At 51.1% G+C, this 13,298-nt stretch overlaps 1 protein-coding gene across 1 annotated transcript; it reads right to left on the minus strand.

Moving 5' to 3' along the window:
• Positions 1–9,745: 9,745 nt before the first annotated feature.
• LOC121405013 lies at positions 9,746–11,153 on the minus strand. The gene is made up of 4 exons (XM_041595543.1): positions 10,946–11,153; positions 10,147–10,855; positions 9,837–10,109; positions 9,746–9,773 (listed from the first exon to the last, which is right to left on the minus strand). Exons 1-4 carry the CDS (start codon positions 11,151–11,153, stop codon positions 9,746–9,748), a joined length of 1,218 nt encoding a protein of 405 aa, XP_041451477.1.
• Between the last annotated feature and the right edge of the window lie 2,145 nt (positions 11,154–13,298).

A 13,298-nucleotide genomic window follows, 5' to 3' on the forward strand; every position in this document is an offset into this window, starting at 1 on the left:
CAAATGAATACCGAAGCACACCAAAAACTGTACAAGAATCCGTCTCGAATGACCAAAGAATGTTCTGGAATACTCCCTTTTGAGTAACTTGATTTTAGTGGACTGTACTTATTTTTATTTCTTGTTCTGTTCGCTGTCTTTTCGGTACTCCAGGCAAAAGCGCGTTTTGATGCCGGCGCACCGCAGGCAAGCGAATACAGCTGCTTTTTCATCTCTTCCATTCTATTATAATTTCCTTTCTTCTTCGAGATGGACTTAATATCTATAAAGATAACAAAGTAATATCGGATCTGTTCCTCAACACTGTCCTTTCCTGCTCCGGTGACTGCTGTGGTGGCGAGCTTGCCACTGGCGATCTTGCCATCGCAGTATTTTTTGCGAAGGGGTTTCCTGCATCCATTTTTCTAGATTTTTCCAGTCGGATAAGGGATGCCGCGCTGGCCACCGGTTTCCCGGTCGATGGGGGATATACCGCCCCTTCTCGATCCGACTTTGCTTAGCCTAGAAGTAGGCAGCTAGCCTTTTCTCCTTACCAGTATAAAAATAAGAATACAAAATTCGCCTGGAAGTATGCAGCCTTTTTTCTCGTTGTCTTCTTCTTTGTTTTATTTTGGTTGTACTCGTGACAGCAGCTGGTTGCTACGATCTTATGCAGCCGATAGTGCTTTAGTGGTTAGCTTACACGCTACCCAGCACTATTTTTGGATCAGCTGCTCGAATCGCCCGAGAAAGGAAAAACGTCCCAATACCATTGAAAAGAGAGCGGGATGTATCGGCACTGCGTGCACCCTCCGCCCCCTCGCCACTGGCTGGAGCACGTCCGCGACCTGGCAGAGTGCTCTGTAGGGTCTACCTTTCGCGCTAAGGACAGGCTCGGTACGTACCCTTTCCAATTGGAATACACCAGCTCACTTGTTTATGTTTTCAGGGGGGTCTCAGGCTGTATTTTTTTGAATTCACTGGAGACACTCTGGAAACACGTCCGTTCACTTTCAACTTTCCTCCATTATGCACGTATGTTTTGTTTTTTTTTAATTCTTTTATTTACTCTAGTGTATAAATATCTATGTACAATCTTAAAAATTTAGACTGGTCGTGCCCAAAGCGGTGCAGGTAGCTGCGAAAGCAGCCGTGGCCACTGATGAGCTGGGTCAGGTGGAAATTGACTTGCCCGTGTTTCCTTGCTAGCCACTGCTCGATGGTCGGGATAAGCTGGTGGGTCCACCGTCCCTTGGTGGCCGTATCCCATCGGTTTTGCCACTTCCCTAGTTCTTTCCTTTTCTTCGCTGCCTCTGCGATGCCCCTGCCATGGGTCTCCATGTAGTAGGTGGACCGTTCGTCCGCCAGGTGCCACTCGAGGGGTGCCACTCCAGCGATGACATGGGCTGCCTCATCGGACACCGTTCGGAAGGCACATATGATGAGGAGCGAGGAGAGACGGTGCGTGGCTACCAATCCCCTGGCGTAGCTCGCCGTTTTGAGGGCATTGGCCCAGACTGGCGCCGCATAGAGCATCACCGATCTCGTAACACTCGTCTGCAGGAGTCTACGGCAATACTTGGGTCCACGCGTGTTCAGCATTATCCTTGAAAGGGCAGCATAGCTAGACGCCGCCTTCGCGCTCATGTATGCCAGGTGCTCTCGGAAGCAGAGCCGTGTGTCAATCATGACGCCCAGGTACTTCACCGCTCTCTTGGACCTTACCGTTGTATTCGCGACCGTGATGCTGGCCATCTCTACCTTCTTACGGCTGGACACCAGCACCGCCTCAGTCTTGTGGGGCGCAAGCTCCAGTCCCACTTTCTCCAGCCACTGCTGAATGTGCGCGATCGCCTGGTTGCAGGTCGCCTCTACCACCGACAGCTCTTTCGCCACTACCAACAAGGCTACGTCGTCTGCGAAGCCCACCACGCTTCGTGCCAGTCTGCGTGTCATACAGCAGCAGCCTCCTCTCAAAGTAGCTTCGTACGATCCTTAGCAGGTAGCTTGGCGTATTGAAACCCTCCAGGGCCCTCAGGATGCAGCTCCACCTGGCTGTGTTGAAGGCATTCCTGATGTCTAGAGTGACTATCAGGCAGTACTCCTTGCCACCCCCCTTCCATCGAGTTACGGCGATTGCAGACGATGCAATGCCCACCACTCGATTGATGGCGTCAATGGTCGATTTGGCCTTGCGAAATCCGTACTGGTGCGGCGAGAGGACTCCCGCCACCGTGATAGCTTGGTCCAGACCGGAGCAAATCACCTTCTCGAGAAGCTTTCCTGCCGTGTCGATCAGGCAGATTGGCCTATACGACGACGCTGCCCCTGGTGGTTTGCCGGGTTTGGGGATAAGCACTAGCTTCTGCTTCTTCCACCGCTCCGGGAAAACTCCCTCTCGAAAACACTGGTTTATAAGCTCGACAGTGACGGCGCTTCGACCGGGGTATGCTCGCCGCGCCGGGGTTCACAGAAATTTGTTTGATCTCTGGATGTGGTAGCTGAAAGAAAGGGCTCTAGGTTCAAGAAGAAGGCGACACGGGTAGGGTAGCAAAAGTAGGTTTTTTTATGTTTATTTAGCTTAGGCATACAGAGTTGATATATGGCTCCAATGGTTCACTGGATCGTCCTCGATGTCCTCCTTCAGGGTCGTCAGGGCCGCACGTGGCTACTCGCAGCGTGCAGGTCGTACCTGGTAGAGATCGGTTGCTGCGGAGGATAATGCGCTCCGAGAGAAGTGGTCGTTGCGGAGGATAATGCGCTCCGTAAGAAGTGGTGGTTGCGGAGGATAATGCGCTCGAGAGAAAGTGGTCGTTGCGGAGGATAATGCGCTCCGAGGAGAAGTAATCGGTGTGGAGGATCATGCGCTCCGAGAGAAGTGGTCGTTGCGGAGGATAATGCGCTCCGAGGAGAAGTGATCGTTGCGGAGGACAATGCGCTTCGAGAGAAGTGGTCGTTGCGGAGGATAATGCGCTCCGAGGAGAAGTGATCGTTGCGGAGGACAATGCGCTCCGAGAGAAGTGGTTGTTGCGGAGGATAATGCGCTCCGAGGAGAAGTGATCGGTGCGGAGGACAAGGCGCTCCGAGGAGAAGTGATCGGTGCGGAGAATAATGCGCTCCGAGGAGAAGGTTGGGGAGACAGAGGAAAATGCGCTCTGAGTAGGGAGGGGAAAGTCAGAGGACAATGCACTCCGAGAATGAATTTGGAGAAAAGCAGCAAAGATTACCGGGAAGAGGAATCGTACGCTCTAACACGGTGATCAATGCATTCCAAAGAAATGGACGGTATAAAGCAGGGGGGGAACCACACCATTCAATGCTTACCAAAGCCTCGGGGAGCGAATCCACCCTTGGCAGTCCAAGACAGGAATGGTGCTGATGGCTCTGTTGCGGCTGCTTTTATTGCCAAAAGTCAGCTGTTGGCTCCGGTCTCTGGTACTAACGCGTTGTTATGATCAGCTGCTAGTGTGGCCGTTTGGTTCAGGCGGGCACTGTTGGCGCGTAGATTTGAATTTTGTAGTGTGGCCGTGTGGTTCTGATCGCTGGTCACATTGTCGGCGCGAAGATTTAAATTTTGTAGTGTGGCCGTGTGGTTCTGATCGCTGGTCACATTTAAAAGTCAGGTTGTTTGTTGTTTTTGCTTGTTTTCTTTTTTAATTAAATTAATCTTCATGTTGTTTCTCTTATGTCTAAGTAACTGTTTACAGGGAAGGAAATAATGAAATAATAATACTCCGCGGAATGTTGTTGTTTTTGTGACGCTTGGCGCTGGGTCGAGCTGTGCGTCACACTCCCCCCTCCCCTTCTAGGGTGGGTCGTCCGGATGTCCCCGCTGCGTTGAACCAGATGCCCAGTCGTACGTCTCCCGATCTGCCGATTTTCACCCAGCATGCCTGGTCTGGTATTTCCTCGCTCCACAGCTTGAATCGTCTTTGGTGGTGGCTTTTCCGGTCGTCGATCGCCCGCTGGACGGTCGCCACTTGATTTTCGCTGAGTTCGCACCCTTGGGGGACCTCCCAGTTGCTGGGTATGGCGGCCTTTATGCATGTTGTGTGGGTCCGTGTTGTCTCCTGGCCGGATGTCTGTGCCTCTGCTGTTCGTGGTGGTTGACCCTGAGATGCCGTGTTTGGTGTTGGATCTGGCCTCCGTAATTCTGCGTTTTGACTCTTGGCTGGTCCTCCGATGTCCAATATATCGTTGTCTATTTCTTCCAGCTCGACTTGTCGTGCCCAGCTGATCCGCTCAGTGGCCCTTGGTTGAGCCGGCTCGGGTCTGGTGTTGTTGGCCCAGCTTATTCTCTTCTTTCTGGTCCCTTCGGTCCCTGCCGCCTCTAGTGACATGGTTGCTGGACTGGCCGTGGTCTCGCTGGCTTTTGCTGTTCTTCGTGGGGCCACAACTCTGGTGCCGGACACCCTCATCCTTCCTCCTAGCTGTGGCGGCGCTGGTATGACCTCCACCTTGCGTTGTTTCGCCTTACTTTCCTCTATTTGTCGCTTGAATTTCCGTGCGCTATTATTAAATTTGTCCATGGTTCTGCAAAGAAAGAGAGGTGTCGGTATTGTGACTGTTTCTTGCTCTTCTTTGCTTGCGGGTTTTAGATGTGATATGTGCGCTCGACTTTTTTTGTTAGTAGAGGTGTCTTTGACTGTTACTATTACTGGGGACAAGAGTTCGAGGACCTTACAAGGACCGTTGTATTTTGGCTCGAGTTTTGCTGTTATTTTGTCGATTTTTTTTGAGAGTGGGTGAGTTCTGACCCATACTATGTCCCCTATCTTTGGTTTCCAGTCTCGTCTTCTTAAGTTGTAGTGTCTCGTCTGTTTTGCTGCTGCTTCCTCCATGTTTTGTCTGGCTAATGCTTCCGCGCTTTGTCGTGCTTCTGCACTTTCTTGTGTCGTTAGTTCTGTGAGCCCTGATCCTAATGTTACCTCGTCAAACAGATTTCCTGGCAGCCGTAGCTCTCGTCCGAACAATAAATATGCTGGCGTAAATCCTGTTGATTCTGATAGACTGCTGTTGATCGCGAGTGTTAATTCTGGTAAGTGCTCGTCCCACTTATTATGTTTTCCCCCCACGTACTGTGCTATCATGGTTTTCAATGTTCGATTCGCTCTTTCGGTCGGGTTTTCTTGGGGCGTGTATGGTGCCGTGAATTGCTGCTGAATTCCCCATAACTGCATTACCTGTTTGGTTTTCCTGCTTGTGAATTGCACGCCGTTGTCTGATATCAGCTGTTTTGGTGTTCCTCCTCGTGCTAGTATTTTTTCTCGGAACGCTTTTATGAATGTATCGGCGGTTGCTTTCCTCGCTGGTGTCACCTCTATCCATTTCGAAAAGTTATCGATGAATACGATGAGTACTGTGTTCCCGTGCGATGTTCTTGGTAGGGGTCCTACGAAATCGACGGGGCCTCGGCGACTTTTGTTAGCATTTTCCCGCCGCTGCTTGTTGCGAGATTTTGAATTTTTGGCAGCTTTCACATTCTCTGATGAATTTTGTTACATCTCTGCTTATCCCTGGCCAAAAATATCGTTGTCGGATCCTTATTTTTGTGCGTCGTATCCCTAGGTGGCCTGCCGTTGGGTTCGTATGGTTTTCCGTTAATACCCTATGCCTTTCTTGTTTTGGCACGCACAGCTTCCATGGTTGGATGTCTTCATATGTTTGGCTTGGTATGTGTCGGTATAATCGTCCGTGTTTTATAGTGTAGTCTTCTGCTATTTTCGGGTTTGTTTGTATCTGTTTCCACTTTGCTTCGTAACAAGCGCATTCCACCAGCTCTGTGATTCTCACCTCTTCGCGTGGTAAGCGGGATAATCCGTCCGCCACTGCATTGAGCTTCCCCTTCCGATAGCGTATTTCGAATGTGAATGGTTGTAGTCCCAACGCCCATCTTGCTACTCGGCCGGATGGGCTTTCGATGGAATTTAACCATTTCAGGGCTAAGTGGTCCGTTATCACTACAAACTGGTATCCCTCGAGGTACATCCTCATTTTGTGAATTCCCCAGTAGATGGCGACATTCTTTCTCTGTAGCGGAATATTTAGTTTCTTCGCTTTTAAGCTTGCGGCTTGCGTATGAGATTACGTGTTCTCCGTCTGCATCCTCCTGTGTTAAAACCGCTCCTAGTCCGCAATCGCTTGCGTCTGTTTGTAGGATAAAGGTTTTTCTGAAATCTGGGCAGGCCAGAATGGGTGCCTCTGTTAAACAGTGTTTCAGGTCGTTGAAAGCGCTGTCTTGGGCTTCTCCCCACGTAAATTTCTGTCCTTTCTTCAGTAGTTCTTGTAGTGGCTTCGCTCTCTCGGTGAAGGTAGGTACGAACCTTCGATACCACGATGCTAGCCCCAGAAAACTGTGTAGTTGTTTTAGTGTTGTTGGTGCAACCAGTTCTCTGATGGCTGACACTTTGTCCGGATCTGTGTGTATTCCTTCCTCGCTCACCATGTGTCCCATGTATTTCAACTTCTGTTGGAAGAAGTGACATTTCGCTGCGTTGATGCGCAAGTTTGCTCTCCTTAATCGGTTCAGCACTTCCTGAAGCTTCTGCATGTGTTCTGTTTTCGTTCGCCCAATGACGATTATATCGTCTAGGTATGCGAAAGCGAACGGCTCCATGTCTGGTCCTATAACCGAATCTAATGCCCTTTGAAACGTTGCGGGCGCTGTGGTGAGTCCGAACGGCATTACCTTCCATTGGTACAAGCCTCGCCCAGGGGCTGTGAAGGCTGTGTACTGTCGGCTTTGCCTCTCCATCGGAATCTGCCAGTAGCCTGACTTTAGGTCCAGTGTGCTGATGAATTTCGCCTCTCTTAGTTGGTTTAATATGAAGTCCACCCGTGGTACCGGGTATGCGTCCTTCTCGGTTTTTTCGTTTAGTAGTCTGTAGTCGACGCATAGTCTCCAATCCCCTGCTTTTTTCTTGACTAAGACTATTGGTGAGCTGTATGGACTTCGTGACGGTTCTATTAGGTCCTGACGTTTCAGCTCGTTTATTTCCCTGTTGATGATCTCCATTTGTGCTGGGTTCCTTGGGTAGTACCGCTGTTTGACTGGTCTATCGTCCTTGAGGAATATTCGATGAGTTGTTATGTTACTTACTCCGCCGAGGTTGTCGAATTTCTGGACCTCTGTTGATATCCATTTTTCGATTTCCTTGTCCGTTGGTTCCGGTTGTGAGTTTCTTGCCCTCTCTTCGTGTCTTTGTTTTTTCTCCCTTCCACTGATCACTACGGTACTGTTTCCGCATGTAATGTTGGTTCCTGCGTCCCTTAAGAAGTCCATTCCGAGTGGTGGCGTGTCTGGTAGCCCCTCCATTATTAAAAATGATAATGTCGTTTCCTGGCCTCCTAGCTCTACTTCGGTAAGGAATGTACGCGTGGTTTTTTGTGTACTTCCATCTGCGAGTCTGATCAGTCTATTTTCTTTTTCTTCCTTCCCGTTGTTCTGTAGTATTTTCGCCGTTTTTTCGTTCAAGATGCTTCTTGTGGCTCCCGTATCTATTACTACCTCCATCCTCTTTCCGCCGATCTTGGCCATTCCCACGAGCTGGTTGTAATCGTATCTTAAATCTGTGGTGGTCCACTCTGCGTGTTTTGGGCTCCGGGTGCTTCGCGGGATTGTCCCGGGCCTTGTGCGTTTTCCTGTGGTTTCCTGCAGCAGTCTATCGTTCGTACTCCTTCTTTATTGCATGTCCAGCAGTATAATACTGGCTCCCTGGTGCATCCCCTCGATTCGTGTCCTATTTGTCCACATCGGTGACATTTTGTTTGTCTCCATTGTGGCCTCTCTAGTTTCTCAAATTCTTCCGCTGTTATAATGAATTCTGATAGCGTCTGGAATTCCCTTCTCTTCACATAGAGTTTGATTGGTAACCTACAATTCTTGTATGCCATGTCCAGTTTCTCGTTCTCGGTGTACGTCCCGAATCTCATCAATTTTCTCAGGTCTTGAATAAACTCTCGTATTGTCTCCGTTTCTGATTGTTTCCGCTCCGATACTATCTTTATAAGCTCTTCATGATATTGTGGTGACATGAAGTTCTCCTTCAGCTGGCTTTTCACCTCCTCCCATGTTGTTATGGGGCCGGGTTTCGTGTGCCACCAGTCCAATGCACTCTTCTCCACTATTACCGGCATTGCAAATACAATGTGGTCTATCTCGATCCCGTATGTTTCTGCTAATTCCTCCATCCTACTGAGGAATTCGAGTAGTTCTCCATTCCCAGTGAATGTGAGGTCCCACTTCTTTATTTTATCTATTATGGCCACTGCTTCTGGTGATCCTTTCCGTATCTGCTTTGGAAATAAAGCTCTCTTTTTTGCCGTTTTCGGTTCCCCTTGCGGTTCTTCCATAGCTGGCTTGGCTTGTGTTATTACTTTCGGTGATTGTTTTGGGCTCCTGCCTCTTGTCTGGGTTGTTCCGAGCTGTTCCAGCCTCTCCAGTATTTCCTTACTTAGATCCTTTCTTTCCGTGAACTGAATTAGTTGTTTCCTTAATGTTTCCACTCCTGATCAGTTCTGCTTTTGTCGCTTGGTTGATCCACACTTTTGCCATCTTGACCATAAATGAGATTTCAATTCTAAGCTACCACAACCTGTTCGGGCGCCACTGTGACGGCGCTTCGACCGGGGTATGCTCGCCGCGCCGGGGTTCATAGGGCTCTAGGTTCAAGAAGAAGGCGACACGGGTAGGGTAGCAAAAGTAGGTTTTTTTATGTTTATTTAGCTTAGGCATACAGAGTTGATATATGGCTCCAATGGTTCACTGGATCGTCCTCGATGTCCTCCTTCAGGGTCGTCAGGGCCGCACGTGGCTACTCGCAGCGTGCAGGTCGTACCTGGTAGAGATCGGTTGCTGCGGAGGATAATGCGCTCCGAGAGAAGTGGTCGTTGCGGAGGATAATGCGCTCCGTAAGAAGTGGTCGTTGCGGAGGATAATGCGCTCCGAGAGAAGTGGTCGTTGCGGAGGATAATGCGCTCCGAGAGAAGTGGTCGTTGCGGAGGATAATGCGCTCCGGGGAGAAGTAATCGGTGCGGAGGATAATGCGCTCCGAGAGAAGTGGTCGTTGCGGAGGATAATGCGCTCCGAGGGGAAGTAATCGGTGTGGAGGATCATGCGCTCCGAGAGAAGTGGTCGTTGCGGAGGATAATGCGCTCCGAGGAGAAGTGATCGGTGCGGAGGACAAGGCGCTCCGAGGAGAAGTGATCGGTGCGGAGAATAATGCGCTCCGAGGAGAAGGTTGGGGAGACAGAGGAAAATGCGCTCTGAGTAGGGAGGGGAAAGTCAGAGGACAATGCACTCCGAGAATGAATTTGGAGAAAAGCAGCAAAGATTACCGGGAAGAGGAATCGTACGCTCTAACACGGTGATCAATGCATTCCAAAGAAATGGACGGTATAAAGCAGGGAACCACACCATTCAATGCTTACCAAAGCCTCGGGGAGCGAATCCACCCTTGGCAGTCCAAGACAGGAATGGTGCTGATGGCTCTGTTGCGGCTGCTTTTATTGCCAAAAGTCAGCTGTTGGCTCCGGTCTCTGGTACTAACGCGTTGTTATGATCAGCTGCTAGTGTGGCCGTTTGGTTCACTGTTGGCGCGTAGATTTGAATTTTGTAGTGTGGCCGTGTGGTTCTGATCGCTGGTCACATTGTCGGCGCGAAGATTTAAATTTTGTAGTGTGGCCGTGTGGTTCTGATCGCTGGTCACATTTAAAAGTCAGGTTGTTTGTTGTTTTTGCTTGTTTTCTTTTTTAATTAAATTAATCTTCATGTTGTTTCTCTTATGTCTAAGTAACTGTTTACAGGGAAGGAAATAATGAAATAATAATACTCCGCGGAATGTTGTTGTTTTTGTGACGCTTGGCGCTGGGTCGAGCTGTGCGTCACAAAGATGTCCGGGCGCAGAGAAAGGCTGAGAATGAGCGCTCTATTTGGTATAGAGTCTGGCCCTGGTGCCTTGTTTGGGCTAATGCTCCTGGCTGCCGTTTTCACCTCCTCGAGCGTCACCTCTTCAAAGGGAGCCTGGTTTTGCGTTTCCCGTAAACTCTGGGTCGCCTCGATGTGGTCCACCATGTGCGGGAAGAGCTCCTGCACAATGGATCCGACCAGGTCGTGCTCTGATTGGGGGTGCCTGCTTATTATTTCCGCTCATTTTATTGGCCACCAACCTATACGCCCTTCCCCGCGGGTCGTGCTCGGCAGAGTCGCAGAGGGCCAGGAAGCATTCGCGTTTGCTCTCCTCAATGGCGGACTTGAACGAGCGCCTGCAGTCCCTAAAGGCTGCCTGCCATTGCCCAAATAGCGGGTTACCGCGAGAGCGCTGGCAGCGGCGTCGTGCGTGGTTGCATTCTCGGCTTAGCTGGGCTATACTATCGCTCCACCAGAAAACAGGTGGGTGGTAGCGGCCGTAGTGCCTCCTCTGGGCCATAGTGGCTTCGCAGGCTGACTCCAGGTTCACCATGACGTGGTTGGCCATGCATTCCGCATTGAACAGCGCCGTGTTCATGCTGTTGGCGTGGAAGCATTTCCATCTGGGCGGAGCTAGTTGTCTCGTCCCTCTCTGCTGCCCAATATGGCAGACTATTGCCAGGTGGTCGCTCGCCCTGTAGGCACTGCTAATGCTCCAGCTCGACGAGTTAAAGAGCGAGCAGCTGACCAGTGTGAGATGCACAACCGAACCGACTCCTCCTCTTGAGAAGGTGTGCTGCCCTCCCTGGTTTAGGAGAGCGATGTCCAGGGGTGCGATGGCCTCCAGCAACACCCGGCCTCTTGCATTGGTCGCGACGCTTCCCCACTCCTCTGCCCATGCGTTGAAGTCGCATCCAATAGCCACTGGGTGTCGACCTCTGACATCGGCCGCTAGGTTGTCGAGGATACCTGCGAACTCGTGAAGGGATAAGCTTGGGGCGAGGTAGACACTATAAGTCCACATACTCCCAGCTTTCGCACGGACGAATCAAACTGCACGGCTAATGTCGGTAAACTGCATCGATGTGTCGCCACATATCCACAGCCCTGCTTTCTTGTTGGCGCCTAGGATGAAGCCAGGCGACTCCCTCGTTCTATATGGCTCGCTAATGACTGCGAGGCCTATTGCCAATTCCCGCACGGTCTGGCTCAGCAGGTCTTGGGCCGCAGCGCAGTGGTTAAGATTAAGCTGCAGTAGCTTCATCATTGCGTCGGTATACTGGATCCACCTTTGGCTGCTGGACATTTTGAGCTGCCCGCGTAGTGGTGCGTCTCCTTCCGCCTGCTAGCTATGCAGATGAAGCAGCTTGGGTCACTCTGGCAGGTAGCCGCTTTGTGCCCTGGTACGCCAATCTTGCGGCATACGGTGCGGTCCACCGTGCTCCTGCACCTGGCTGCTAGATGTCCGAATTCCAGATACCTGTAGCATCGTCTCTCCGATATCCGCTCTTGGAGCCGACAAATTGTCCACCCTACTTTAAGGTTCCCCATCTCCAGGAGGGCTTTTGCATGAGCGGGGGGCAAGCACACAAATGCTGTTTGTGTGCCGGCATACGAGAGGCCTCAAACTTTTGACAGCGTCGATGTCCACGCAGGGTGCGCCGACGATTGATGCCACCGCTGCTGCTATGTCCTCCTTCGTGACAAGGCTGTCAAGATCTTTTATCTCCACACAGAGCTCATCAGTGACCGCCCTGATACCCGAATGCATGCCCAATGCCTCGCTAATCACCTCCTTGAGACTTGCAGTGTTGCTCTTGCTCGCGCCATTTAGCTCGAGCAGCAGTTCGCCCTTAGCCGTCCTTCGGATTCTGTTGACATTAGCGCCCACTTCTTGGAGCTTACTGTCCTCGCGCCTAGTGACCAACCGAAGAATATCGCTGTAGCTCAGATCTCCTTGGGGCTGGATAATGATTGCGTCTGGCCTCGGCTCGCGCTGGCGAGGCTCCGCTTTCTTTCGCGCCTTGGGGCCCACCTGTTGCCATTTGAGCTGCTTTCCAGCGGCTGGAATGGCACCGTGGTCCACTGTTCCAGAGGGAGTTTTCTCGCCCTGATCCAGCGACGGCAGCTCAGCTTGGGATGACGCTTGCCTCAGCTTTGTGCTCCTCTGTCTCTTGGTGTGCTCCGCAGTCAATTGCGGTGACTCGCGCAGCCTCTTTGTGCCGGTGAGGGACGGCTTCGCAGCTGTTTGGGTGCCAACGTTGGTGGTCCCGATTGCCCTGTTATGCAGCTTGTCGAAGCTGTTGAGCACAAGCGCCTGCAAGGCTACAACGCTCAGCGCTAGGTCCTTCATTGGGATGTCCACGTGCCGCTGGTCGTTCATTCTTTGGACCAGTTCGTTGGCCCGAGTGCCCAAGGTTTTCAGCAGCTCTAGTGGGTCGGAGTGCGGTCCATGCCGTCTGGTCCGAACTGGAACACGCTCGAGCCATGGGCTTTCGCAGGTGCCGACGGCGGTGGTGATCTGCAAAGAGCGTGGCGCTTACCAAAGACAGCCTCCTCAGTCATCTTCTCCATCGGATTTCTGTCGTCCGCCATCGCTTCTACGGCTTCTCGGTCTGCCCTAGATGGCTCCCGCGCTGGCCACAGATTTCCCCTTGGCCTAACGATGGGGGATATACCGCCCCTCCCCGGTCCCCGACGTCCCGTTGACCGGGACACCGCCTGAGCGGGGGATCGGAGGTTGGTCGGGTCCGTGACCTTTTCCCACGTGCCACCTGTGCTGCCTGGTTAAGCCTCGAAGTATGCACTTCCTTAATTGCCTTGCGCTCAGCCTGGGGGTATGCAAGGCTTTAGCGAGATCTGCAAAAAATCGTGCACCCTGGCCGCTGCTGCTTGCTACGGTGGAGTCGTAGCCGATGTGTGCCAGCTGATAGTTTTATGCACTACCCAGCACTATCAATCGCAGTCAGCTGTTTGGCGCTTTTTTCGCTTTTTTGTTGTGCCCGGCTAGGAGAGCGTAGGAGAGAGCGTGGAACAGTGTTTAGTGTCCCCCCGCCCCTCCTCCAGGGGATGAAGCACCACTTTCCGCCTGGTAGCAGCGCTCGGAGATTTCCCCGGGCCTGTAGTCCTGACTGGAGCTCGCAATATAGAATGTTAAAAACCATAATTGATAATTGGGGAGAAATAAATAATATTTTGAAAAATAATGAGCAAAGCCAACGATTGCTACATATAAATATAACCACTGTCAAAGCCCTTTTATTGAAATTTTGAAATTATTTTTTAGAAATTGCATTTTTGTAGTTCGCCATCGCTGTGCTTTGTATTGCCATCTATTTTAAAACTTAAAAGCCTTTGTATGCCAAACACTGAAGATATCCCTGCAATATCAATTTTAAAGGAAACTATTATT

The sequence above is a fragment of the Drosophila obscura genome, unplaced genomic scaffold (genome assembly GCF_018151105.1).
Source record: "Drosophila obscura isolate BZ-5 IFL unplaced genomic scaffold, ASM1815110v1 contig_13, whole genome shotgun sequence".
NCBI classification, from domain to species: Eukaryota; Metazoa; Arthropoda; class Insecta; order Diptera; family Drosophilidae; genus Drosophila; species Drosophila obscura.